Source organism: Arachis hypogaea, chromosome 16 (genome assembly GCF_003086295.3).
Source record: "Arachis hypogaea cultivar Tifrunner chromosome 16, arahy.Tifrunner.gnm2.J5K5, whole genome shotgun sequence".
NCBI classification, from domain to species: Eukaryota; Viridiplantae; Streptophyta; class Magnoliopsida; order Fabales; family Fabaceae; genus Arachis; species Arachis hypogaea.
The window spans coordinates 141,562,118-141,588,597 of record NC_092051.1 but is presented as its reverse complement, the minus strand read 5'-3'; the positions used below and the strand labels follow the sequence as shown (position 1 = coordinate 141,588,597).

Here is a 26,480-nt window from a genome sequence, read left to right as displayed (position 1 = left end):
TGTGGTTACCACAATCTTTTTTGGAGTTTTTTTTTTTTTTAATTTCATTTCTTTCCTGTATGCTAGTGTTTTACCCCTTTGTCTACATTAAATTAGTTAATTAGCTTATCCCTCTGTTGGTTGCTTTCCTATATTGCATGGTATTTCATGCCTCTACTTGGATAGATGTTACCAATAGAAATCAGTCAAAGTGGTAGGTATATTTCTTAGTAAGTTTCAACTTGAGTTTCAGAAATGGAAAAACGTTGTGTTTGGAGACGCCTACCCGGCTACCCGTCTTCATAGGACTTAGTTCAAGTTGTTGGGTTGGGTTAGTCAGGTTCTTATAACCTGGATATTTGATAGTTCAATTGGGGACCAAATGAAAAAGATAGATTGTCTCTTTTTTGTGTTGAAACCTTGGGATTTATCACACCTCTCACCATAGGACAGAGGCATATAGCTAATATGAATATACAAGATAAGTTATTCTTCTATCAGTACTTTTATAAGCAGTGCTATTTGTTATGAACTATTTAGTGGAAACCATGTATGGCATAAGTGTGCATAATTGAGTTTGTTGAAAGTAGCAGTAATAATGGGTTGAGCAGTAAATGAAACCTATTGCCTCATTAGACCTAGTTGGGATTGTGAGGTTTCATACCAAAGTCAAAGTGTGTTATTTGACTTATTTCTACATGTATATTGTATAGCTCATGCGTTTCTTTCGGATACGCTAGGATGCATTTGATAATAGAGATAGAAAGATAGAAAATTTGTGTCTTTTCTATGCAGAGTTTAGAGAGAAGTACAACATTTGTATCCCAGGATCCTAAGATGTATAATTGTCTTGAAATTTAAACACATTTTTTTTAATCTATCTATCTATCCATGTGTCTTTGTTTTTATGTGTTTGAGGTTTAGGGATTAGGATGTATGACAATGAAAAAACTTGTAAAAATGAAGCGATGGAGTTAAAATTACAGAACACCACCACACAACAGCAAATACAACTGCCACAACTACCACCACCACCATCACCAGAGAACAACGAATACAGTTGCATCCGTAATCGCCATTATCATTGTCACCACCATCATCATCACTACACCAGGAAAAAAATCCTAAATTTATAAAATGAAAGAAATATAAATTTAGAAAAGGAGAAGATAAGTTGGCCACCACTATTGCCATTATAAGTGCATTGTTCGGAGGGAGCAGTGGGATTATGCTGTGTGTGGTTCAAGAGGGCGTGGCCACCAACAATCCTGCATAGGGTTAGGAGGGTGGATGCAAGATCGGTGTCGGGAATAATGGTGGGGGAGAACAAGAGGAGTGTGGACAGAAACATGTTCATCAATTTTTAGATGGGGATTTGTTTATGGCATTGGAGTTGTGTTTGGGGTGGCAATGGCATTGGATTTGTTTTTGGCATTGGATTTGTTTGGGGATGGAAAATGATAAAAGCGAAAATAAATTTCGACTAATATTTAACCAACAAAAAATTGACAAAAGGATAAAATTAAAGGTCAAAACTTACGTACAGCTATTTTCAAATAAAATTAATAACTAAAAATTATTAGATATGAAAAAATATTTATATTAGAATTAAATATCCAAAGTGATAACTATCAATTTTTTTCATATAAATTAGTCCTTATAAGGAATGTAATAAACAAGCCTTTGTAATTTTAAAATGCTCGATATAAAAAATGAATTAGTCATTTATTACTTAAATTTTTAGACAATTTAATTTGTTTATTAAGATTTTTTTTATATATAAAAAACCCAATTTATCATGTTTTAAAAATCGTAGAATTAAATCTTTTCATTTTTCTAGGAAGTAATGTCTGAAATTTTAGAGGAACTAATTTGATGTTTAGGTGCGAATCTCTTTTATGAGATCTTTGTTGCTTCAGGTTTAGTTGATTAGGTTTTTGACTTTCTGTTAACATTATTCTATGGAGATAAAAAATTAATCTAATACAATTTTTTAATACATTTCTAAAAAAAATTTTAAATATTGATGTATTTTTAGAGATTTTTTATTTAAATAAATAAAATAAAAGTAATAATTATCGAAATAAATAATTTTAAAAATATTTACCGTTTTACATTCTCTAGTCGTATCTCGTTTACACTGTGAATGAGATATGACACGTCAGCCGAACCATGTCTATCTCGTTTACACTATAAACGAGATAAGGTTGTACTGCACCTATAAGTATAAGTTGTTTACAGCGTGTCTCTGGGTCCCATTTTGACTTAGTCAACCTCTTTCTCCCCTCTTTTTACTCTTTTTTTTTACCATATTTGAGACTGATACGGTGATGGCATACTAGGCGGGGAATGACGGGGACATCAATAGACTGAACGAGACGTCGCATTACGCCGGGGCGGCCGACTTCGAGGTTAGTTACGTTTTGTTCGGTTAATCTAAGTATGTGGACATTGTTAAGGTAGTCCCGTAGTGACAAGCACTGAGTAAAATGCTTTAGGAATTAGTCTGTAGGATAAATTTAGAATTGTATTTGCTTGTGTAAGATTGTTATGACTTAATTAAGATTTGCTTACTGACATATGTAATTTAAAGACATGTGTAGACTAGAGACATGAAAGTATGTTCTTAAGTAGAAGTAGCTCTATGTTCTTAAGTAGAGTACAAAAATTTATGATTATCTCTTTATAAATTAAAATATTTTTTTTATTCCGCAGGGGCCTCGCCTTCTACTGCCTCGGCGAGTCAGCCATACCCTTCCTCCATCGGATGCCATCGTCCCGTTTTGGCTGAGGCCGGATTCGGCGACACGGTGCCCCTCAGGGACTTCACTTTTGACAATTCCCTGATTTCGGCACTCGTTGAGCGATGACGTCCGGAGACGCACACGTTTCATCTCCCGTGGGGTGAGGTCACTATCACCCTGCAGGACGTGGCATACCACCTAGGCCTACGCGCACACGGGAACCTCGTTGGGGGTGCCTTCGTGACTTCGGTAGGTAGTACGGCATGGAGACGTGGGCCATGGTGGAGCAGCTGCTTGGTGCCAGGCCTCCGGTGGCGGCATAGCAGGCTGCGCAGAGGAAGGAGTCCTTCACGTTGAAGCTGGTGTGGTTGCATGATCGTGTCTGCCAGATGCCCCCGACCGACGACCCGGAGACCCTCCGACAGTATGCCCGATGCTATATTATGTTACTGATCGGAGGGTATCTGTTGACAGACAAGTCCAACAACCTGGTGCACATACGTTGGCTACCGCTTCTCCGGGACTTCGCAGAGTATAGGGCGTTATCTTGGGGCTCGGCTGTGCTGGCCTGGACATACCAGTCACTCTGTTTGGCGGCAGAGTGAGGCGTCACGGACATCGCCGGTTGCACTCCGATTTTGATGAGCTAGATTTATTAGAGATTTCCTCAGTGGTGTCTACCAAATAAAGGAATCTACTAGTATCCGCTAGCTGCGAGGTAACCAAATATTATTTTTGTATTTGCATTAAATGTTGTTGTCAATTCATATGGTTTGTTACTTAACGAATCATATATATCTCCGTTACTGTTAGGTTGGTTGGATTGCAGCAGCAGAGTAGGGATCAGCATCAGGCTAGGGTCCTGCATTGGATGGTTTCGATCGACTGGTTACGGTTTGATGAGGTTAGTCATGAAATAAAATATATTGTGATTTTAAATACTTGCTGTGTTGTATTACGGTATACTTTTGACAGTTAGATAGATAGTGTATGGTTACTGATGTCGGACATATTTTTTATTCAGTTTGCATGGAGAGTCTATGATCTCTGTACCCGCACTGGTTCCGTGAGGAGGAGGAGTGGGGTACCTGGTTGTCAACCGTCCCGCTGGTCTGCTTTAACATTGTCCGGTTTCACCACGTTGATCGGGTGAAACGAAAGTTCAATGGGGAGCAGCAGGTGCTAGGCACTCCAGTGAATCTTGACAGGTATGAATGGTGGATAATTTCTTGAAAGTTATACGACTGTAGTTGTTTGTTATTCTGATAGTGATACTAGTTTATTTACTTACTGTGTTGAACAATAGGTATCTGACCACCACTGGCCGTGGTGAGGATGTCTGGTGGCCAGAGCGACTCCAGCAGTGGTATGACGATTGGACCCAGAGGCTCGACCCCGGTCGCAGGATCACCGTGCACCATACGTTTGACACCAGGCCTACCAGAGAGTACTACAATTGGTGGCGTGGGGCTTGCCTTGTGTGGCATCTATTGGGGAAGGAGGTTTTGGAGGACCCCAGGCTGGTAGAGTTGCCCCCCGACGTCCAGCCCACTGCCAGCCAGCCGAGAGACGTTCTCACCCTCCGATAGTCGAACACAAAAGGAACCTCCCCCCCATCCCTCGAACGGCTCTAGCTCTTCTATAACAAACACAGAGGCCCGCCTGTCACAATGAGTGACACGCATCTTCGATATTCCTTCTCTGTTCTTTTTAATGGCGGCCAAGAGTCTCTGTGAGAATCGGCATCCAGCAGCCAGCTGTGACTGCGCCTCTCTGCCCTTCGTCACGAACAACTTCTGCAATCTTTTGTACGTGATGCGACCAATGGCAGAAATCAACAAGTATCGGGTCCCCTTCAATACTGCGTTGATGCACTTGGACAAATTTGTCGTCATGTGACCAAACCGACGCCCACTGTCACAATGTTGTAGCCAAATCTCCTTCCTAAAACGACTAGCCCAGTCCACCATCGACGGGGAGACTCCTCTCAAGGTATCCATGTACCACTCGTACCCGGCCTTGCTTGGACTATAAGCAGCATTAATGAGGTATCTCTTCCCCTCGGCTGACTTGAACCGAGTCATTAAATTCGCAATCATGTGCCTGATGCAGTAAGCATGGAAGGCTCTTGGAGGATGCCAACCACTATCATCGGAGCTAAGCGCGGCCTTGATGGCCTAAGATCTGTTGGAGATAACCAGCAGGCCGTCTTGTACGGTGATGTGGCGTCTTAGATTAGTTAGGAAGAACGACTATGACTCGGTGCTCTCGGACTCTACAATGGCAAAAGCAATAGGCAGGATGTTGCTATTCCCATCTTGCGCCACCGCAATAAGCAACACACCACCGTATCTGCCATACAGATGCGTACCGTCTACAGAGACAAACAGCTTGCAATATTTGAAGGCCTCGACACATGACGGGAAAGCCCAAAATACCTTGTCGAACATGCTGCAGTCGCGTACCATGAGGTATCCATTATAGAACGGTTTGACGCGTAGGTCACAAATGGTACCAGGAAAACAACTCTGCAGTGCCTGAAGCAGCTTTGGAACCTTATTGTACGACTCTTCCCAATCCCCGTATATAGGTGCAATTGCCTTCTGCTTGGCCATCCACACCTTTTTGTAGGATGGTTTGAAGTGATAGCTTGCTTGGACCGCACCTTGCAAAATCGGAATGCTTACAGAGGGGTTGGACTGAATCAACGACAAGATGACCCTGCAGATCAGACTGCTGTCTAACTGATGATGGTCTTGAGACATGGTGGGTGCTAAACAACTGTGCACTCCACCCACCCTCCGAACCTCCCTGAACACAACAAAATAATATTGCTTTAGCCATATCGTACACCTACTTAATATATCGTAGAGAAGTACTGAAAAGCGCAAGTAAATTTAAGCTTACCAGTATCCGCGGTTCTGCCGAAGGGCCACACGGAGGCTCCATTGACACCTATTCTCAGCTTGATGGCACTGCACATGGTACTTTAACGGGTCCGATTCGATCACCCGGTACTCCGCACTCCTCCGAATACTGTAATTTTCACACCCTGAAGCACTGCCTCTCAGCTTCTAAACTTGTGGCCGACCCGAAACTCTACACCGCTGTCTAGGTTGTAATCCTCTTCACCCGTGTCAAGAAACGGAGTCCTCTCATGCATGGCGTCCAGATCCAGACTGTGATCCTGAGATGGAACTGCCGAAAGCGCCGAAATTGGGTGAGGTCGAGGCAGGACATGGCGCGCCACAGTCTGAACAGGTGTCTCCGGAACACACTCATCCCCATCCCCACTTTCAGACAAGTCGTTGTCCGCACTGTCCGCCACGTAATCCTCGTCTGACTCCTCTTCGCCCTCCTCTGCCTCATCTACTGGAATGGCGACATGAATGGGCGGTGGTGCGAGGGGTCGGTCGTCCTGTACATAGGTCGAGTGTACAGAACTCCCACCACCACTGTGTCCCACCTCTGCTGAAAGCTCCATTACCTGCTCCACCATGATCCTCCCATGGTTGTCGAACATCAGTCGCACATGCTCGTCCCCTAGAAGTCGGAATAGTCGAAACCGGAAGACTCTGTTACCCATGGGTGCCAGCAACCTATACGCCACCCTTCCAATTTTCCTCGCTTGTGTACCACCGAACTTGCTCAATATCAAACTCTTCAAATCTGACAACGTCCCCACACGCTGAGTGCGAAACAATATCGGATCCTCACACTCAAATGTCACCCCGTTGTCGCCATTTCTCATACGACAATTGGGATAAACAAGCACAACTATGTATGAACTATTACTGGCCATTAATGTCTTATGTTTGTGAGAAATATGAGACACAAAAAGGATAGAAAAAGTTTGTGAAGAATACCATAGGTTACACATCATTTTATAGCTGTTGGGATTGTCTTCTATATATCTCGTTTATACTATAAACGATATACGTCTATCTTGTTTACAGTGTAAACGAGATAGATATGGTTCGGCTGACATGTCATATCTTATTTACATTATAAATGAGATACATAAATTGTCATCTCGTTTACATTTGTTCACAGTGTAAACGAGATATGATTAGAGAATACAAAATGGTAAATATTTTTAAAATTATTTATTTCGGTAATTATTATTTTTATTTTATTTATTTAAATAAAAAATCTGTATTTTTAGTGTAAAATAGTTTATACATATACAATATAAAAAAATAATTATTATTTTCATTCACTGCGTGAATAATTATCTAAAAAAATAATGTAATAGTTATACCATGCATCAAAATTAAAGTCTATTTCGGACCCAAAACAAAAGAAGGTAAGCTTATTGAATGAGTCCTAGCTTGCGTAATCACCTTTGTCTTTGCTCCTTGGCATTAATTACTTGCATCAAAATCGCAATACCCAGCTACCAGCATTTGTGTTCTGCCAAATACCTCTAAATCGCGGAGGTGAGAAACTTAGACATTTTCTTTTGGCAAAAGTCAAATTCAGAATCAGAATCAGAACAGAATTTTCTTGTACGGATGACATCTAAAATTCGTATTTATCCCAAAAGTGCTTTATTTTTATTAAAAGTTTTGTTGAAAAAAATTATAGAAAAAGGTTAGATAATTAGAACTTTTATCATCTCTTTTTTGCTGGAAACATCATTAACGTTTAGAAAAATAAGTAGGGCTCAGTACTTTTTATAGTATAATTTCGTTAACACTTCTGTATAAAATTTTAATTCTACTATTTTGGGTGTGTAATATCGTTTTTAAAATTATTATACTCATGTGTTTGTCCTTTTAGAATAAAAAAAACTTACTTTTTTTAAACGCATTAGCCTTTCTCATAAAAAAGTACGTACTTTAAAAAATAAGTAAATTTGTGTTTCTAAGAAGATTTAGAAGCAGAAATTATCACCCATTTGTTGAGAAGTAGGCAAAAAACTGCTTCTGCGAGAATTAAAGAGAGATTGTAAAACTTTATTGTCATTAATGTTTGCAATAAATATTTAGAAATATATATTGTAGTGAGATAAGACTTTGTTATTCTTGTTGTTATTATTGTTGTATTTAGAAATATATAGGTGAATTATATAGTAAAGATGTAAGAGATTGAAAAAGATAGAACTCATATTTTAAACAATAAAATAATTAAAAAGAATTATAAAAAAAATTTATATTCTCTTTTTATACAATTTTAATCTGTATAGTAGAGTGTCCCAATATATATTGTCATTGACAAATGTCATTCTTCTTTTATAAATTTATACAAATATATAATAAAAAATTATGCATTGATTAACGTTATAAAAAATAGGAGCGGTAATAATAATTTTTTAAATATTGCAAAAAAATTATAAAAAAAATTAAATATTGCAAAAAGTGATCTCAACTCAAATTAAAAAGTAACACTATAAAAAAATTTATACTTTTAACTTTTTTGAGAGGCGGATCTAACCTTACACACGTTGCAAAAAAGTGATCTCAACTCAAATTAAATATTGAATATTATTTTAAATTAATTAACTAATTTTTTGAAATAGATTTCAGCAAACATGGCATCTTAGAGTTAGAATCGTCACATAAGCAATTTTACATCAACCTCCAAAGATGTAATTAAAACATTTAAAATATTAAGCATAAAACTAAAACAAATTAAAAACAGAAATATTCTTAAAACTTTTCTAAAATTTTACATACAAAAAGAGACTTTATTTTCAATGTATAAGAAACAACTTTAGTCTTTAGAAGTCAATCAACCAGCACAATATTCTTAATATACTAGGTGGATCCGCTGAATGTAAGATTAAACTGCCTTAAATTTTTAATCACGTGTTTTCTGTTGTTGACTTGTTAGATTAAAATAAACTGCCTTAAACTACGGTGTCTAATATTTATTCTCTATTGTTGACTTGTTAGATTCTTGAGGAACTACGGTGTCTAATTTTTGTTTTATTATTATTACTATTACTTGCATTAGAGGAAAGCATCAAATATTTCATTAAAAAAAGTGGACATATCAAATGGTTATAATGATTATTGCTTTTTAAGAGTTTATCTTGGTTTACACCCTAAACCCTAGACTTTGAGTTGAGTATCAATCTAAGCAAGCAAAATTTGATCTAAGCAAAGACCACATGACATTTCACCATTGACAAGCATTTTGAGGCCAGCTTTAAGCTCTGGTATCCCTTCCTCCAAAACAGCACACACCGGAAATATAGGAACATCATGGACCCTTCTCTTTAACTCATCGTATACTTGGTCTGCACCTTCCTCATCAATCTTATTTGCCACAATCAACGATGGTCTTCTTGATAAACCTTCCTGATGGTACTCAAGCTCAAGAATCAGGTCTCTCAGCTGTTCCCATGGCGGAATTCCCTTCTTTCCATTTAAAGCAGCAGCCAAGTCCAGCACATATGCCAGAACCTTTGTACGTTCTATGTGGCGTAGAAACGCATGTCCGAGTCCACGGTTTTGGTGTGCGCCCTTTATGAGACCAGGAATATCAGCCACAGTTATTGATAAATCATCAAAGTTCAGGTTTCCCAAATTAGGCCTAAGAGTGGTGAAAGCATAGGAACCAACACTAGGCTTAGCCCTTGATATGGCTCCAAGCAGAGTGCTTTTCCCAGCATTTGGCATTCCTACAAAGCTAACATCAGCAATGCTCTTGAGCTCTAATACAAGAACAGTATCGGAACCAGGCAAGCCGGCTCTCAGAGAGGAGTGATCGCCGTCATGATCCTCGGCATTAGATATGTCTTGACATGACCCTGTCATTGCAGTTGAAGTCTTCCTTGAGTCTTTGAAAGTAGATGCATTGCCCAGACCACCCTCTCCTCCACGAGCAATGACAATTTGTTGACCTTCTTCTGTTACCTCAGCAACATTGTATAGCATGTCTCGTTTTTCTCCTATATCCTCTGCATCAGATTTGGAAGTTCCGCTAGCAGTTGAAAGCTGAGGAAATTCATCTGTTGGTGCAACTTGTCTTGATTTTACAGATTTCTGAGCATTTGTTTCAGCAGCTTCTGATAAGCTGCAGCCAGTACCATGTATTTCTTTGACTCTTTCTGCACCAGAAACAGTGGATACTAAATCACCATTGCTAGGGTCAGAAAGATCACCAACAAGTGCACCAGGAATTTCCCAAGGATCAACATCTGCAGAGGGTTGAATTTTGACCATAGCAGGACTATCACCGCTAACAAGATGCAGTACAGTACCAACTGGGACATGGACAACCTACTAAAAGAACATGATTTTGGAATGGAATCAGAGTTGTGTATTGCACACAGATGGTCAAACAAAGGAAACGAATTTCTGAAACATGTTACATGCATAAAGAACAGATTTTACAGATAAGACCAATTACCTTATCTGCACCCCTTGTTCCTATCTTATTCTTCGATGTTCCTTGTCCTCCTTTCTCAGCTATCTACAGGGAGACCAATACTGCCATTAACTTTTCATACAAGAAATTTCATCATTACGGAGAAATATCTTAGAAGAATAAGTGCATACAAGGTGACGTTGTAAACCACTAAAGTCCCAAACTCTAGGAGAGCATTCCAGAATCACATCTCCGCCTCTGCCACCATTGCCACCTTAATTGAACACAGACATCAAAGTATCATTGTTATCTGTTCCATTGTACTCTATCCAGATTTCCTACCAAAAAATTTGATAGTATCATGGATAACATAAGTTTTACTACAGAGCAGTCAATTGAATAAATAGATGACAACTTCTGTGTAGTGTTTATGGTTTTCTTAAAAAGCATATATAGAAACTATCATTGGAAATATCATTGTATTTTGAAAGAAATCACCAAGATACACATTAAGACTTCATAAAGAGAAAAGGGAATGCACCATCAGGTCTGCCCAAGCGATCATGTCGGCTACGGCGAAAGCTGGAGCAACCATGCCCACCATCTCCGCCTTTTGCAAATATCTTGACCCTGTCTATCATTTTTCTTTCCTACAAGACCAAAATGGACAAAGCCCAACACAGTGCATAGAAACAGAAAATATATCACAATCATCTCTAATTTTTTATGGATTAAGCCAGTAGAGATTATTAGTAGTAATAGTAATAATAAATTGGAAATTCAACCTGTAAAGGAGCAAGCTTGGACTTATTGTGAGGTGTATCTGAGTAATGAGAATAAAGTGTAAATGACCATCTAGATCCACACGTATGTCGAACGGCTTCTACATGTCGTATAGATCTTGCTTGAAAGACCAACATTTGTGGATGTTCAGTTATTACTAGATAAGAGTGTAACTTTTTGAAGTAGAACCAAGCTAGTCCTTTAAACTCGGTTGAAACTTCAAACCTTCAAAAAGGAAAATGCAAAAAGAAGATTGAACATATAATTTATATATTGTTTATTAACCATGTTATAATTAATAACTATAATTTTATCGATATTAAAATTTTAACAAAAATATATCCGAAAAACATTAATTAAGAATCTAATAGTACAGTTTAAAAGATGAATACAAGTTTTCAGTTTGATGAGAATAAAATTTGAAAATCATATTACCAAGAGCCATCTTCACTGGATCAGGTGCTGGTGACTTATAATTATATGATTTTATAGTTTCTTTAATAGTTTAGTTATGTGCATCAGTATTGCAAATTTATACAGATTTATAACCAATGCATAATATGATACACTAAGTACATAATACAACATCAAAGCTACTTCCATACAACAACATTTTGTACAAAGCTGTAAGAGCCTAATTAAGTCCATTTCTATGGTTGATCACAAGCAATACCATTAATACATTATCCAATTTTTGGAGACACCAACTATCAGTGGAAACAAGGAATCAAGGATAAAACATCAAATATATTAAAAGTGAGGGATTGTAGGGGAGACAATCTTCAGAGTGAATAGGCCCAATATAATATTTTAAGAGAGTTACGGAGAGAGATCATGGAAAAGGATATTCTTTAGAGTGAACAGGGTTCAATATTTGACATAAATGTCTGATATCCTCCCTAAACTAAGCTACATGGGTAGAGGTATGAGGTATTACAAATTTGCACAAAATAGGGTGGCAATACAAGAGAAAATATTACATAACGATATCAAATTATAAACTAAAAAATAATTATATCATAAAATAAATGTAACTTTCAAAATTTCAAGCAAAAATATCTCACGAGACTTTGATTTTAAAGAATATAAGAATAGTTTGTTCATCTACAAGTAAATCAAATACCTTGTGATATTTAATGTTTTACAAAAACCAATTTGTTTTATTTATTATAATACTTGATCAAGAGACCTAATATTCCTAATGTGTAATAACACATTATCACGAAGCTCAAACAGTTTTGTATGATCAGCATGGTTTTATAAATAGACTTTCACCCCTCTCCATAATGAAACTAGGATGCACAGGAAATCATAATGTTCACAAGGAACTTAATCAAATATGAAGCCATTATTATAGATCGTAGATTCTTTTAGGACCACTGCAGTTAAACTACAGGCAAACAATAATTTAGAATGTTTTAACAAAATCACAATGAAGCAAAATGCAAAATCAACGAACCTTAACAAAGCAAGATACAAAATCAGAAAGCAAACCCTAATGAAGCAAGAAGCAGAAACTCAAAAAATTAGTAAACCCCCAAAACCCCAAAAAATTCACAGAACCAGAAAATCCATACACACCATCTTTGTTTGGTGCTACTGTCTCAGCTCGCTATCACTGCCATCTCAGTTCTCCAGGCAGTTCGCCATCGCCAGCTTGTCGTTCTTCTTCGTTCTTCGTCAATGAGAAGAGAGAGCGAGTTGTTCTGACAGACAACGAGTGAGCGAATCGTTCCGACGAATGAATGAGCGGTTCCGAGATATGAGAGTGATGAGGAGTGGTGAGTAACGGGGGACAGTGACCGATGAGCGTAGGTCACTTGGTGAGTGAAAATGAGTGTGTGTAAAACGTTACAATCAGTCATGGATGATATAAAAAATAAAATATAAAAAATAGTTTTTTTACTTAATATTAAATAATTATATATAAATATAAAATTATTTTATATTAAAATTAATTTTTAAATTTAACTGAATGATGATATAAAATATTTTATATTATTTACATCAAAAATAAACTTAGAATGCACATATACAGTGCATCTAAATAATAAAAATCTGATCAAAATCAAACAAAGAGAAATAGTTTGTCTTTAAAGTTTAAAGTTTCAAAAGAAAACAAGTGCGGGCATTGATATTATAATAAAAATGAATTTGGCTCCTCTGAAGTTGTTCATTTACTTTAGAAAAAAAAATATCGTAATCTAAACCTTTAATAATATAAATGGTTCTAATTCTCTTAGATAAATAAATACATTAAATGTAGACTCTTTAATAGAATTCGTTGAAAATCGTGCGACAACTGCAGCAGCTTCCAAGACTGCGTAATTTCTTCTTTTTATTTATCTTCTCTCTCTTTTATTTAGTTTTTTTTTCTTTTTCTTCAACAAAAAAATATTTTCGATTCTATTATTTCACAACATTTAATTTTCTTTTTATGTTTTATTATCATGTTCTTCTATGATATTGTTGTTGTTTTGGTTATTTTTTTTCTTTTTTATTTTTGTCTTCTGTAACTTACATTTAAAGTTTTGTCATGAAAGAGATTAATAGTAATCACTAATAATTTTTCATCTTTTTTAAATCTTGAACAATTTTTTGAAAAATCTGATAAAAAGTATAAAATAAATTAATTTAAAATGGATCAAGAAATGTTTTTTTTATTTTTTATTTTAATATAAAAAAATACTCATATAAATGTACTCAATCTTTTTTAGATAAATGTACTCAATTTTTTTTGTTTATACTTGAAATAAGAATGTAACTGAGAACAAATTAAAGAATGTTTAGAGTAACTAATGATATGATGTTGGTTTAATAGATCTCTAATAAATTGATATTGATATACATTAAATTAATTTATTTATATTTTTATGTATTTTTATGTGTTTATGATGTTTGTTTCATGTCTAATGTTATATTTTAAATTTAAATGTGTGAATGGTTAAAGAAAATATAGTAACTAAATGATAGAATGAAATTATTTTTTTTGTTGAAAAAAAAAAGAAAAAACTAAATAAAAGAGAGAGAAGATAAATAGAAAGAAGAAATCACGCGGTCTTGGAAGTTGCTGCAGTATTTTCAACGAATCCTATTAAACAGTCTACATTTAATGTATTTATTTATCTAAGAGAATCAGAACCATTTATATTATTAAGGGTTTAGATTGCGTTACTTTTTTCTCTAAAGTAAATGAACAACTTCAGAGGAGCCAAATCCAATAAAAATATCCAATCATTTTCCATCTGTAAATACTAAATAGACATTTTTAAGTGATGTCTATTGTTGTATAATCAATTTATTTTTAAAAAATATAAAAATATTTTATCTTCTAGTTTTTTATGGTATAGCTACGGGCAAAAAATTAATCCGTTGCGAATCTGAATTTTATTTAAGAGTTCTCTATTGACTAATAGATTGTTGCATGTATAAGGTAGGATTCGAATCTCTAACACTTATTTAAACGAACTAATGAACTAAATTGGTTAAAAAATACCTTATTAACAAAATAAAATATATTTTATAAGGTAAAAATTCAGATGCAGTTGTCTTCAACATGTTAAATCATCTAAGTATTCTCAACTATTTACTTCACATAAAAATAATTACATGTGAATTTTCACCCAATTATAAATATAATCCAAATATAAAAATATTTTCATATGAGTAAATTTCTTATAAAACTTAATACAAATCAGACCAAATTGTGTTTAAATAATCTTCAATCCACTTTAAATTTTCAAAATTTGAGAGTAAAAAAAAATTGGTTAAAAACCAAAATGTCTAATCTAAAATTCTCAAAACTCTCTAATTTTGAACCTGCAATCTTCAATGTCAGTCGCCCAATCTGCATCCCCAAAGACAAAAACACGAAGATCAGTAGACTTTTGAAAACATAATCCATGATGATACGCATTTGAAAGATAACGGAAGATCCTTTTCAAGGCTGTCTAGTGGATGTTGCTTGGGATTTCTCAAGAATTGACTAATGCAATTCACAGAGAAGGAGATCTCTGGATGAGTTAAGGTTGCATATTGCAAACCCTCCAACAAGAGACCTATAGAGAATTGGATTTTTATATGGTTCAGACCCATCAGAAATCAACTTGAGAGAGGATAGCACAGGGGTGGGGACAGACTTGAAACTAGAAAGGCCTGTACCTCTTAACCGATCAAGAATATATTTTGATTGTGAAATGTGAAGTTCACCAGTGCCAAGCATATTAAATTCTAAACCAAGGAAATAATTTAAACCACCTAAGCCTTTAAGAGAAAATTTAGAGTTCAAGTCAGTGATTAGAGCATCAATTTCAGTCTTGTGATTACCAGTTATAACAATATCATCCACATAAGCATGTAAATAAGTAGTAGAATTTAGTATGTCGAACAAATAAAGAGGTACCAGCTTTGGTATTAGAAAAACCATAAGTGAAGAGAGCAGAACTGAGTTTAGCAAACCAAGCTCTTGGAGCTAGCTTGAGGCCATAAATGGCTTTATCAAGCTTGCACACTAATGAAGGATTGAAGGGTTGCTGGACACAAAGCCAGGAAGTTGTAACTTGAAAACATCCTCGGTTAAATCACCATTCAAGAAGGCGTTGTTAAAATCAAATTGGCAAAGCGGCCAACCATATGTAACAGCAAAGGAGAAAACAATCCGAATTGTAGAAGGATGAATCACAGGGTTATAAATTTGGTTAAAATCGATCCCTTCAACTTGATGACACCCTTTGGCCACCAAGTGGGCTTTATATTTTTTAATACTTTTATCAGAACCATTTACATTCAATAATAATAGAATTGGAAGGAGGGTCAATGAGATGCCATGTATGATTCTTGATCAAAGCATCATATATTCCTCAATCAGGGCTTGGTGCCAATGAGCAGAGGATAAAGCCTGAGAAAGAGTCTTGGAAGGATATTGAGTGAGATTAATGTTAGAGACAGCAGCTAAAGCTTTTGGTTTAAGAACACCAGATTTCGATTTGGTAACCATACTATATGTATTAGATGATTTAGGGGTAGGTGAAGAAGTAAAAATGGGGGCCTAGGGTAACTGAATTTCAAGACCAGATATAGGTATAGAATCATGAGTAGCATGCTGATCCGAGGAAGTAGAGGGAATAGAATTGAAGATAGGTAGTTAGGGTGAATTCAATACATTGATATTAGAAGTGGATGGAGAAGTGGAAGCAGGATGAAGAACATCATATGTGTTAAGTGTATTAGTCTTAAGAGTAGAATTAGAAATAGAAGAAGTGGAGTCTGCCGTGATAGGTAAGGAATTAGAATCGGGAACAAGAGGTATAGGAGGCACAGAGGTAATTGTATGAGACAAAGAAGAAAAATCAGATGTAGCAAAAGAATTAGATGAAAAGAAAATTGAAGATGGAAATAGTTTTTCATCAAAGATAACATTTTTTACAATTAGAATTTTTCCTTCACGAGTAAGACATTTGAAGCTTTTGGATTGAGGAGCATAGCCAATGAAGATGCATTGTTGAGATCTAAAATCTATTTTATGATGGTTGAAAGGTCTAGTGTTGGGGTAGCATGCATAACCAAAAACCTTGAGCATGTCATAGTTGGGTTTAATGTTGTGAAGCTTCTCAAAAGGTGATTTAAAATCTTAAATCTAAGACTTTGGTTGCCGATTTATGAGGAAAGCAGCTGTAAGAAAAGCATCTTCTCAATAGAGAAGAGGCAATTGAGCAGTAGTTAAGAGAGTTAAACCTATCTCAGTCACATGTCTATGTTTGCGTTCAACAACTCTTTGTTGTTGATGCGTGTAAGGACAAGAGAGGCGATGAACAATACCCTGGTCTTGCAAAAATATCCTAAATGTGCTAGAAAGGAATTCTTTGCCATTATCAATTTGAATGGCTTTGAGAGAGTGGCCAGTTTGCCTTTCCATCAATACTTTATACTGCTGAAAAATAGAGAAAACTTGAGACTTGGACTGCATCAAATATATGCAAGTATAGCGTGTAAAAGCATCAACAAAGCTCACATAATAACGAAATCCGGATCTAGAAACTGATGGAGCAGGACCCAAATGTCAATAAACACAAATTGAAAAGGAGAAGTGTATTCAGTTTGAGAAAGGGGAAAGAGGAGAGCCTGCATTTTCGCCATGCAACAATGATCACAAACAAAGGAATCAGTAGCTGAATTTTGATTAATATTTAATAGGAATATTACATTGTTTGAGGACACTTTTTACAATAGAGTTAGAAGGATGTCCAAACCTTCTATGCCACAAAGCAAGATTGAGATTACAAGAAGCTAAAAAAGAAAATTATGATCATATAATGCTGTTGGCGCACACAAATCAAAGGAATATAGTCCATGTCTAAGAATTCCTTGAAAAAGTGTTTGCTTGTTGACCTAAGATTTAACAAAACAATAGAAGGGGTGAAATTCAAAGAAAACATTGTTATCTAAACAAAACTTTGATACACTGATAAGATTCTTTGCAATTTCAGAAATGTGTAAAACATTTTTAAGAGCAAAAAGATGATTATTATGAGGATTAAGCAAAGAAGAAGAACCAGTGTGTTTGATAGAGATACCAGATCCATTTGCTATATATAATTGATCAGGCCCAGTATATTCAGCTGAAGATACAAGGTTGGCAGAATTATGTGTGAGGTGGTGGCTTGCACCGGTGTCGGGGTACCATGCAGTGTCAGCAATGGAAGAGGTGGAAGTGAGGTAGCACTGTGGCTGGTGAAAGGAGGAAGAAGGAGGAGGTGGTGGATTAAATGAACCAGCATCGGTTGAATTTGAAGAGTATCCATTGTATGCTTGATCAAATCGATAGAAGCAGTGTAAAGTGGAATAGCCTGGACAATTACACACTTGGCAGCAAAGACGATTTGTTGTTTGCCATGAATTTCTTCCACCGCGTGCAAATCTTCCACCACGAGCACCTCTTCGTCCTCCAGAGGTTCTTCCAGCAAATCTTGGATTGGAAAGATTTGATTGAGCTAACTGAGCTTGTGCTAATCCAATGGAAAGTTGTTTGAATTTTTCCAGCGTTTCTTGATGAGAAATAAGAAGAGTTTCAACCTCTCCAATAGTAAAGAGTTCAGGTTTGGTTTGAATAAGTGTAATGCATCGTGAATAATCTTCAAGAAGACCATCACATATGGCTTCTATATGTGTTTCATTCAGGACATCATACCCAAGAGCAGTGAGAGAGTCAATAAGTTTTTTTATGGTAGCAAGATACTGGTTGATGGTGAGAGAGTTTTTCTTGACATTCTTGAACTGAGTTCTTAATTACTTGATCTTTGATTTGGTGGATTTAGCAAATATTTGATGAAGTTTGTGCCAAATTTAAATAGCAGATTTGCAATGTACAATTTGGTTCTTGAACGAACCATCAACAGATGCAGGAAACCAAGAACAAAGATTAGAATCATTTTGCATCCATTCAATGTACATACTTGAGATGGTACCAATAGCTTTTTCAGCATCAGAGGCATGCTTTGCAGGTTCTTTTCTTTCAACAATGTGATCTTCCAAATTCTGGCCCTTAATTTTGAAGAGAGCTTGTTGTTTTCATGTCACAAAATTGGTGTCATCCAATTTATTTGTAATGGGATTGAGTGTATATTTGTTGTTGGTTGCAGAAGCAGGAACAATAAGCGTCATGGATTCAAGATTTAAGCTCTTAATGCCACGTGAAAAGTTAATTTTGCAATGAATTATGCAGAGGAAACAGAAAACAAAGACTTTGAACAGCAAAAAAGATTTTGAATTCTTAGTATATGAGTAATATTTCTTTCCATTGTATTCCCTTAATTATTCAACTAGAAGTGTACTCTATATATATATATACACTAACTATAAAAGAGAACCAGAGGGTGAAAATAGAAAAAGTCTAGAGAGGCAACTAAAGTATAAGCCAAATAAGTCCATTTTTTTTTATTTTTTATTTTTTATTTTGAAATGAGAAATATTAAGAAAGTGAAGGATTATTTTTTTTTGTTTTGTAACAGACATGTTTTTTCAACTAGTTGGTTAAAATTAACTTTACCCCTTAGTTGGTTCCCTAATGAAACTGTTTATCATATGTTAAACATTAGAATAACAATGACATCAATACTAGGACTTGTTTGGGTGAACTAAAAAAAAAAAACTTTTTTCAAAATTTTTTTTTAATTTTTTAAAAAGTAAAAATAATTTTATGTTTTAGTACAACAATATAAAAAATATTTTATTTAAAATTTTTTTTTTAAAATTATAAATTATAACTTAAATTTTTTTTTTACTTTTATTATTGAAAATTTGTTAAACATACTAAAATTTTTTTTCATTTAAAAATAATTTTTTTATGAACTTAATAACACCTAAATAAATACTTAATTGAATTGGTGACAGTACAATCAACTTAGCTCAGTTAAAAACTCTGAACCAAATTGATCAATTTTAAACTTAACTAAATTAATTAAAAGATAAAAATTTAGGGATAAAATTTGCTCCACAAAATTTTCATCTTACATTTTTGTATATTTCAAAACAACTCATATTTTCTATGCTTGATCTACATGGTACATGCTACTCAACCAGCAGCTCTCTTTCTAGTTAGTATTAAATGGGGGAAGTAATATCTTATTGCTAAGCACTATTAGGATATGAATAACAAGACATAATGATAGAACAGAGTAGACCGACATATACCTGGTATATCTGAAAATATCTGAAACTACCTGATTAAAGTATAACTATTGCCTATTGAAGCGCCTACAATTATACACAGACCTCAATATAGTTCTATACATGTTTCAACTTCTGGCGAAATGGGAACAAACAAAAAAAACCATCATTTGATAATAATAAAAAAAAAAACCCCAGTTTTTCCACAGCTACACAGTTGCTTTGCGAAGGCTATCCATTCATCTGTTTCTTATTTTGTCCTGCATATATTAAAACATCATTTATTATTTAACAGAGAAATCTAAAAGCAGTTCTTTGGTTATCCATGTCCTAGTCATATATCGCTATTATTTTGTTAATTACATGCACATTTGCATAGTTGAAAAATGTGTATGCACCAACTTGTCCCTTCTACATAAAAAGGCAGCCTGGTGCACAGCATCTCGTGTTAAACACAGGGTCCAGAAAAGGATCGCACCTAAAAGGTGTAATGTATGCAACCTAACTGATAATTACATCAGTGGCTGTTTCTACAGCTTGAACCCGTGACCTTGAGGTCACATAAAGACAACTCAACCTGTCCATTCTACATGCATAGTTGAAAATAATCTTAAATGCACAACAAAGTTTTCACCAAGATAATCTATAATGGTAAAGATGTCATAGAAGTTATTGACGTAATTATGCAAAGATCCTATTGAATTATCTCAGTACATCATGGAATAAATCTTCTACCTCTTTCTGGCGTTGTAACAGGACAAAGACAACAGAATAATAAAATAGCAAATATATGGTGTTTTTATGTCTAGCTATATTGCCAAATTTCAACACCCCAGTAGTGAGTGATTCTTTAAGAATATGAAATGGAAATCTGCCATCAATACATCAAAACCGAAGTATAGAGGACAAATAGAAGATAAATGCAACTAGAAAATTAATGCTCAAGAAAGTAGCAAGGCAGTGATATCGCTCTACATGGATTAGAGCTAAGATGAAACAATTTGATAAGAGCATTAGCTGAACAAAAATGTCATTAACTCATAAACATAGATCTTTCCTAGCAAGTTAGAGGCAAAGAGATCCTTGTGAAATTGTCAGTATTCCCCCCACCTCCAAAATGAACAAAATGAGTGCATAAGCACAAGCAGGACAATGCCATTACAGTTTTTTTTTTTTTTAAAATGACGGGCCAGCCCACCAAGAAAAGGGGCGGATTATAATTTTTAGAGTGCCTATTTTGGTGGGGCAGGCTGGCCCGCCGTGCTTATTGGAGGCACGGGACAAGATGGGCTGGCCTGTTTCCCATTCCTAATAAAGATATGGAAGTGCAGAACCATCAACAGGTGGTCCAAAGTTTCAATTCATGCTGAGTGCTCCTCAAGAACCCAAGATTGTTCCAGAGAAATGTCATTGCTTAACTATGCAGCATGAGATCTTAGCAGTGAGAACAGTGAGAGGAGGAATAGCACCTAATAAAGACAGGTGAAAATAATTTGCCAAAATTCTTTTTTTTATCATTATTATTTTATTTGCCCCAAAAGCAGAAGTTTCAAGAGCATAAAGATAGAATACGAACTACCAAAATAATTGACCATAAATCTGCCAAACATAAATCATCATGAAAAAGTAGGTTAAATTAATCTAATAATTTAAAAAATTGTAATTAAATCCTCAAATTTTACCTTTTTTCTAAATCTTACAATTTTTTACTAAACAAAAGTTTGTAAACTATAAATACGTTGTCACAAACTATTTCTCAAAACTTTATATCTTATTGCACACCTTCACCCTTAGAATCCTTTGGGCTTGAAACATAGACATTGCACAACTCACCTATCTTGTGCTGAAACTCAACTTATTTTATTTAGAAGAATGAGGATAACAATGATTAAGCACTAAATCAACTTAACCACAGAGACTACCATATCATAAACCATTTTACACGAACATTTTAATGTTCTGCAAAGGCAAATTAATAGCATCATATCTTCAATAAACATATTTGAACCTACTATGCAATTGAATGAGTCCATAGAGTTTATCTTAATTCTCATATATTTCCTCACAACATACTAACAGTCAACACTTGTACGTGAACAGGGAATTAGAAAAAAAAAAACAGCCGAGTGTACAAGCATCCTGCACTATCACAAGGTCCAGGGAAGGGCCGCACCCAAAGGGTGTAATGTATAAAATTATAAGGATTCAGTTAGAAGTAGACACTTCACTCGCAAGGGCATGGGTGCTTTAAATATACTTTTGTAGACCTCACAAGGTAGGAGTCTCATGCATTTGGCACCCTTTTAACTTATAGTGACCATTTTGACATGCCAATGAAAGTACAAGGAAGCAAGGAGCAATAAATAGATTTAACCAAAATTTATGATTAGTCATTTTACCTTTCTTGATATTTCTCCACTTGTCTTTAAGGTCAATAGGTGAACGGGTCTTATCAAAAACATGATGACCAAATTCTAGAATTCTATTCCAAGGGATTCTCTGATTTTCCTTTGAGAACCTTAACACTCCTTCCTGCAATGTTAGAATCATAATTAATGCTATCAATTGAAGATTACAGATATGAAACTTGTTTGAGTAATGGAGTGTCAAAAATATTAAATATCAACAGTATATCAAAAGATATCTCTTATATTGTTGAGTTCTCCAAAATTTGGATTTTTTTTCTGTTATCGCGTCTATAAAATCATTCTATTTGCATCATTTAGAAGCCAAATGTCAAATCCGATCCTGCAAGACTAGCATATTTGAATATCTGTTCTTGGCCAAATGCACATGACGGTGGATTTTACACTGCCACAAAGATTTGGCTTCATTCCTTCTCCCCAAACCAACAGTATTAGTCAACAGGAACTTGTCAAAGATTTGGCTTCCGTCCTTCTCCCAAACCAACAGTATTAGTCGACAGGAACTTGTCAAAAGTTCTAAGCAATCCGATATACCAAATAAAGCATATCATAGATATATCTTTATTATCCTACTCGTATCATGGAAACATCATAGAGCATCTTAAATTATTTCTTACAAACCACATCTATATTTCTTTAGATTTTATTCTTTCTTATATTAATTCAATTATGATTTGGAAGAGTAAACCTTGCATCTGAGGATGGTTGTTGCATTGTGACCTAGAGCATAACAGAATAAAAATTGGAAACAGTCTCTCCACAGTGAGTAATAGAAATTGAGGCCTTGTGTTGGCCTTTGGTTATTTAGGAGTCCCTATAACACCATATCTTTGAATCAGTTCTAATATCGCATACGACTACCCTTCAAAGCCCCGCCAGTCAGTTTCAGTCTTCGTTCTCTCCTTTCTCCTTCCTTGCCTTCAACATAGTTAATTGATGGACAGAACACCCTCATGCACACACCATCAGAAATAAAAGACGAAGTTAAAAGTTGCATTAGTGTTCTGGCTAAACTATAACAGCATTGATTGCAATTTTCTCACTAGGAGGGGTCAGGCGGTCAGCTATAAAGAGTTAAGGACTAACAGTGCAATAGTGCCTTGTCATATATTGTACTCCCCAAGAGAGTTTCAATTATCCTCCATGGAGTACAAAATTTATACTCCACATTGTTTGACAACTACTCATTTATCTTTTATTTATTATTACATGTTCTCTTTCTTCAACTATTTTGTTGTGATAATTAATGTGAAAGAAGAATCATTCTTCCTTCGTGATGTATATAAGAATTACACATCAAGTAATTGTCCACTTTCAAAAATTTCACTTTTTATTCTTTTTACCAATTATAGATATTACCCTTATTCAACAACCTATCTTGTCACTCTTATTAAATAATTCTCTGTACTTTCAGTAAGGCAAGCTGTTCCAATCATTTCCTTGATCATTTCCTCCAATCATTGTTTGATCATTTCCAATCATTTTATTGGCCCTACATCACCCTAATTTCTGTTAATTGACAATCAGCCTAAGCAAACCACTCTAAAGTAGTATCAGTCCTAAATCTTAAATGTAACCCAAAAACAAATAAAAAGATAAACATCTAATTGAAATGAACCTCATGTTTAGTCCCAAGTCCTAACCACCAGAAATATGTACATACATTATACTAACACATACAACACCTATAGTTGTGTAAGAACTTCATCTTTACTTCTGAAAAACACCCACCAAACATTCAAATGGTGCAGGGTGGGTGTGTGTGCGCGCATGTGCACATAACTGACACTGGTTTGAACCCCGTGGCAGGGTTAGAGCATAGCAACAATAACTCAGTCGGTTATAGAAACAATGACTTGAAAAAAAAAAAAAAAAAAAAAAACTTATACCTGCAGAATTTTTTCTTCTTCAGCCATCCAAATTAACATGTTTCGCCTTGCTAATGGAATTTTTCTCATTCTGCAAGAAAGACTACACATTTAAGTCTGCTACATAACTAAGAGGGAGCAAAAGTTTGCCAAAAAAATAGTTAACAGTGCACACAGGTAATGCTCTTGAGAAGGTAACTTTAAATGAATAATGAAGCAAGCATTTAGTCACACACAGAGAAATGAATGACTCACTCTTGCTTTTGCGAACTCTGTGATCGTCTTCGGAATCTGGAGCTGGTAACTTCCTCATTTATGTCACTGCCCTTTTCCTCTTTGAAGTTATTCCCCTGTAATAATGGTTTCTTGTAAACATACTGAGGATATGCTGTCTTTTGGATCTTCCTTTTGCTACAGCAGCTTCTCCCTGAGATGGCATCAGAATCTGAATTATTAGTTTCATTCACAGAACTACCTATTGCAGATTCCTCGTTTTCTTTAAGGGGCATCTTTTCTTTGCCAGTCTTCCTGCCCTTATCTCCAGATTTTACAGAACTTTCCTGCGTCCCTTGGGCAAATGCTATATCCTTCGAATGTCCTTCAATATGCTTTCCCAAATGCAAAGCATCCAAATGTCCTCCTTCCTCTCTGCCATTAATAATTCTTTCATGTACATCCTCCTTATTTAGTCTTGAGTCACCTGTTTTAAAGCTTTCTTTCAGTTCCAAAGATTTTGTCTCATCTGTTTCGACTTTTCCAGGTCTACCAAATTTGTCCTGGTCCAAAGAACCCTCAACCAGATTAATATCTACTGGCATAACTTCTTCACCACAGGATCTGAAATCACCATCAGAATAAGCTTGATCTTCAAGTGCTATATCACATTGAACACTAGCGTCTTTTTGCAATTTTATTGGCAGGCCAACCTTTGGCTGCAAGAGCTGAGCACCAACTTCATCTGTTCCCTGCCTACCATCACTGCCTAATGGGATCCCACCTCCATCATCAGGTTCTTTCCTCTTATCAGCCGATTTGGTCTTCACCAATCTGTCATTCATAACCACATCTTTATCCGACAAGTCTAACAAAGCATTCTTCGCTGAGAAGATCCTTTCCTTCAACTCTGGATTCATATTGACATTCCGACTGTACCAGCAATAAGGGCAGTAGAACTTACCCAAATCATCAAACTTAGGTTCGGACTTGATACACTTGGGGTGGAGCCCCACAGGGCAACCACTTCCACTACATACTAACACTCCCCCACGTTTATTGCAGCATAAGCAGATACTCTTGTCCAGAAAATCAATATCCTCATGATCGAGAATATCAAGGGGATTTTTATTGTAATGTTGATCAATGCATTCAACTGTTGGAACATCTTTCACGTTATCATCATCACCACCCCCATGTGATGTCTCAAATTCGGTTGCACAGTTTTTGTCCTGTTCATGATTGAGAACATCAAGGTGATTTTCATTGTAATGCTGATTAATGCAATCGACCATTGGAGCATCTTTTGCATCATCACCCCCACCCCCATGTGATATCTCCAACTCGGCTGCAACGTATTCATCCTGTTCAAAATGCTTAACAATTAAATACATTACCATCATAACTAGGGATTCATGAGTAATGGGACAACTTTTACTTCATAAACCCTTCCCTTCCCTTTCCTCTCTTCTCAAAAACAAGTATAACAACAATAAGAAAATTGGCGTATGCCATTTAACAAGACAACAAAATTTTGCGAATTGCAAAACAGACAAACTATCAGCAATCGTTAGAACAAATGAGCATATAATACAGAGAAATCGGGTTCGGAAATTAAAAGTTGAAGTTGAAGGGAGAGGTAACCTGCTTGGTGATCGGAGAAGGAGGATCTGCAGAGCACGAAAGCCTTCTACGTCCGCCACGTGTCTTGATTCTCATTATTCACTATTTGAAAATTTCGTCAGTTTGGAACGAAACGATGGAATGCGAAGCTTCTTCGTCTTGCTCGTTCACTGCAACTGCAAAACCCACTGGCCAGAAAGTGAGACTGTAATCTAAAATCGAAAAGACTATTTTGCCCCTAGGTGTATAGGCAAGAACACATAGACCACCAGAAGAGTCCTCTCCTTCGTCGTTTTGTTCCTCCACCCGCGATGTTCACTCATCTTCTGTCATCGTCGTTCGTTGCTCGTCTTCCGCCGCTGTTTACAATTTTTATTTTTTGTTTCTGTTTTGTTTTTGGCATCCATCTTCATGAACTGATATTAAATAATCTGCTACAATTTCAACTGATCCACGACCCCCATTCGACCCAGACCTCCAAATTAAACCACCGGCATTGTTTTCTTCTCTCAAATTAATTTAGATTGTTACATATGGAAAATTTTCAGAAATAAAACAAAATCTTTATTTTCCAAAGAAATAAAATAAAATTAATATTATATACTAAAATAATTTAATTTTAGGGCAATTTACTTAAATAAATAGAATAGAGAAAATATTTACCCAAATGTGCAAAACTGGTTCTTGTTACCTGCATGTGCAAAAAGCCATTTCTATGTAATCCGTGGCAACCCACCACGGTTTCAAAATGTGCATAAACCGTGGCAGGTCCCAGCGGATTATGGCCAAAAGTTATAGAGTGTAAACCATGGTAGGTCACCACGGTTTACTAAGGAGAGATGGCGTGCATAAACCGTGGAGAG

The 26,480-nt window shown here is 35.7% G+C and overlaps 2 protein-coding genes across 2 annotated transcripts; both read right to left on the bottom strand.

Moving 5' to 3' along the window:
- Positions 1 to 8,718: 8,718 nt before the first annotated feature.
- On the bottom strand, positions 8,719 to 12,682 carry LOC112755396 (probable GTP-binding protein OBGM, mitochondrial). The gene is made up of 6 exons (XM_025803457.3): positions 12,405 to 12,682; positions 10,826 to 11,048; positions 10,582 to 10,690; positions 10,232 to 10,314; positions 10,083 to 10,145; positions 8,719 to 9,952 (listed from the first exon to the last, which is right to left on the bottom strand). The coding sequence occupies exons 2-6, from the start codon at positions 10,958 to 10,960 to the stop codon at positions 8,804 to 8,806; spliced, it is 1,539 nt and encodes a 512-aa protein (XP_025659242.1). The 5' UTR covers positions 10,961 to 11,048; positions 12,405 to 12,682; the 3' UTR covers positions 8,719 to 8,803.
- Positions 12,683 to 19,426: 6,744 nt separating this feature from the next.
- On the bottom strand, positions 19,427 to 26,190 carry LOC112755395 (uncharacterized). Its single transcript, XM_025803456.3, has 5 exons — positions 25,639 to 26,190; positions 24,037 to 25,358; positions 23,803 to 23,872; positions 21,887 to 22,019; positions 19,427 to 19,747 (listed from the first exon to the last, which is right to left on the bottom strand). Exons 1-5 carry the CDS (start codon positions 25,711 to 25,713, stop codon positions 19,719 to 19,721), a joined length of 1,629 nt encoding a protein of 542 aa, XP_025659241.1. The 5' UTR covers positions 25,714 to 26,190; the 3' UTR covers positions 19,427 to 19,718.
- Positions 26,191 to 26,480: the final 290 nt, after the last annotated feature.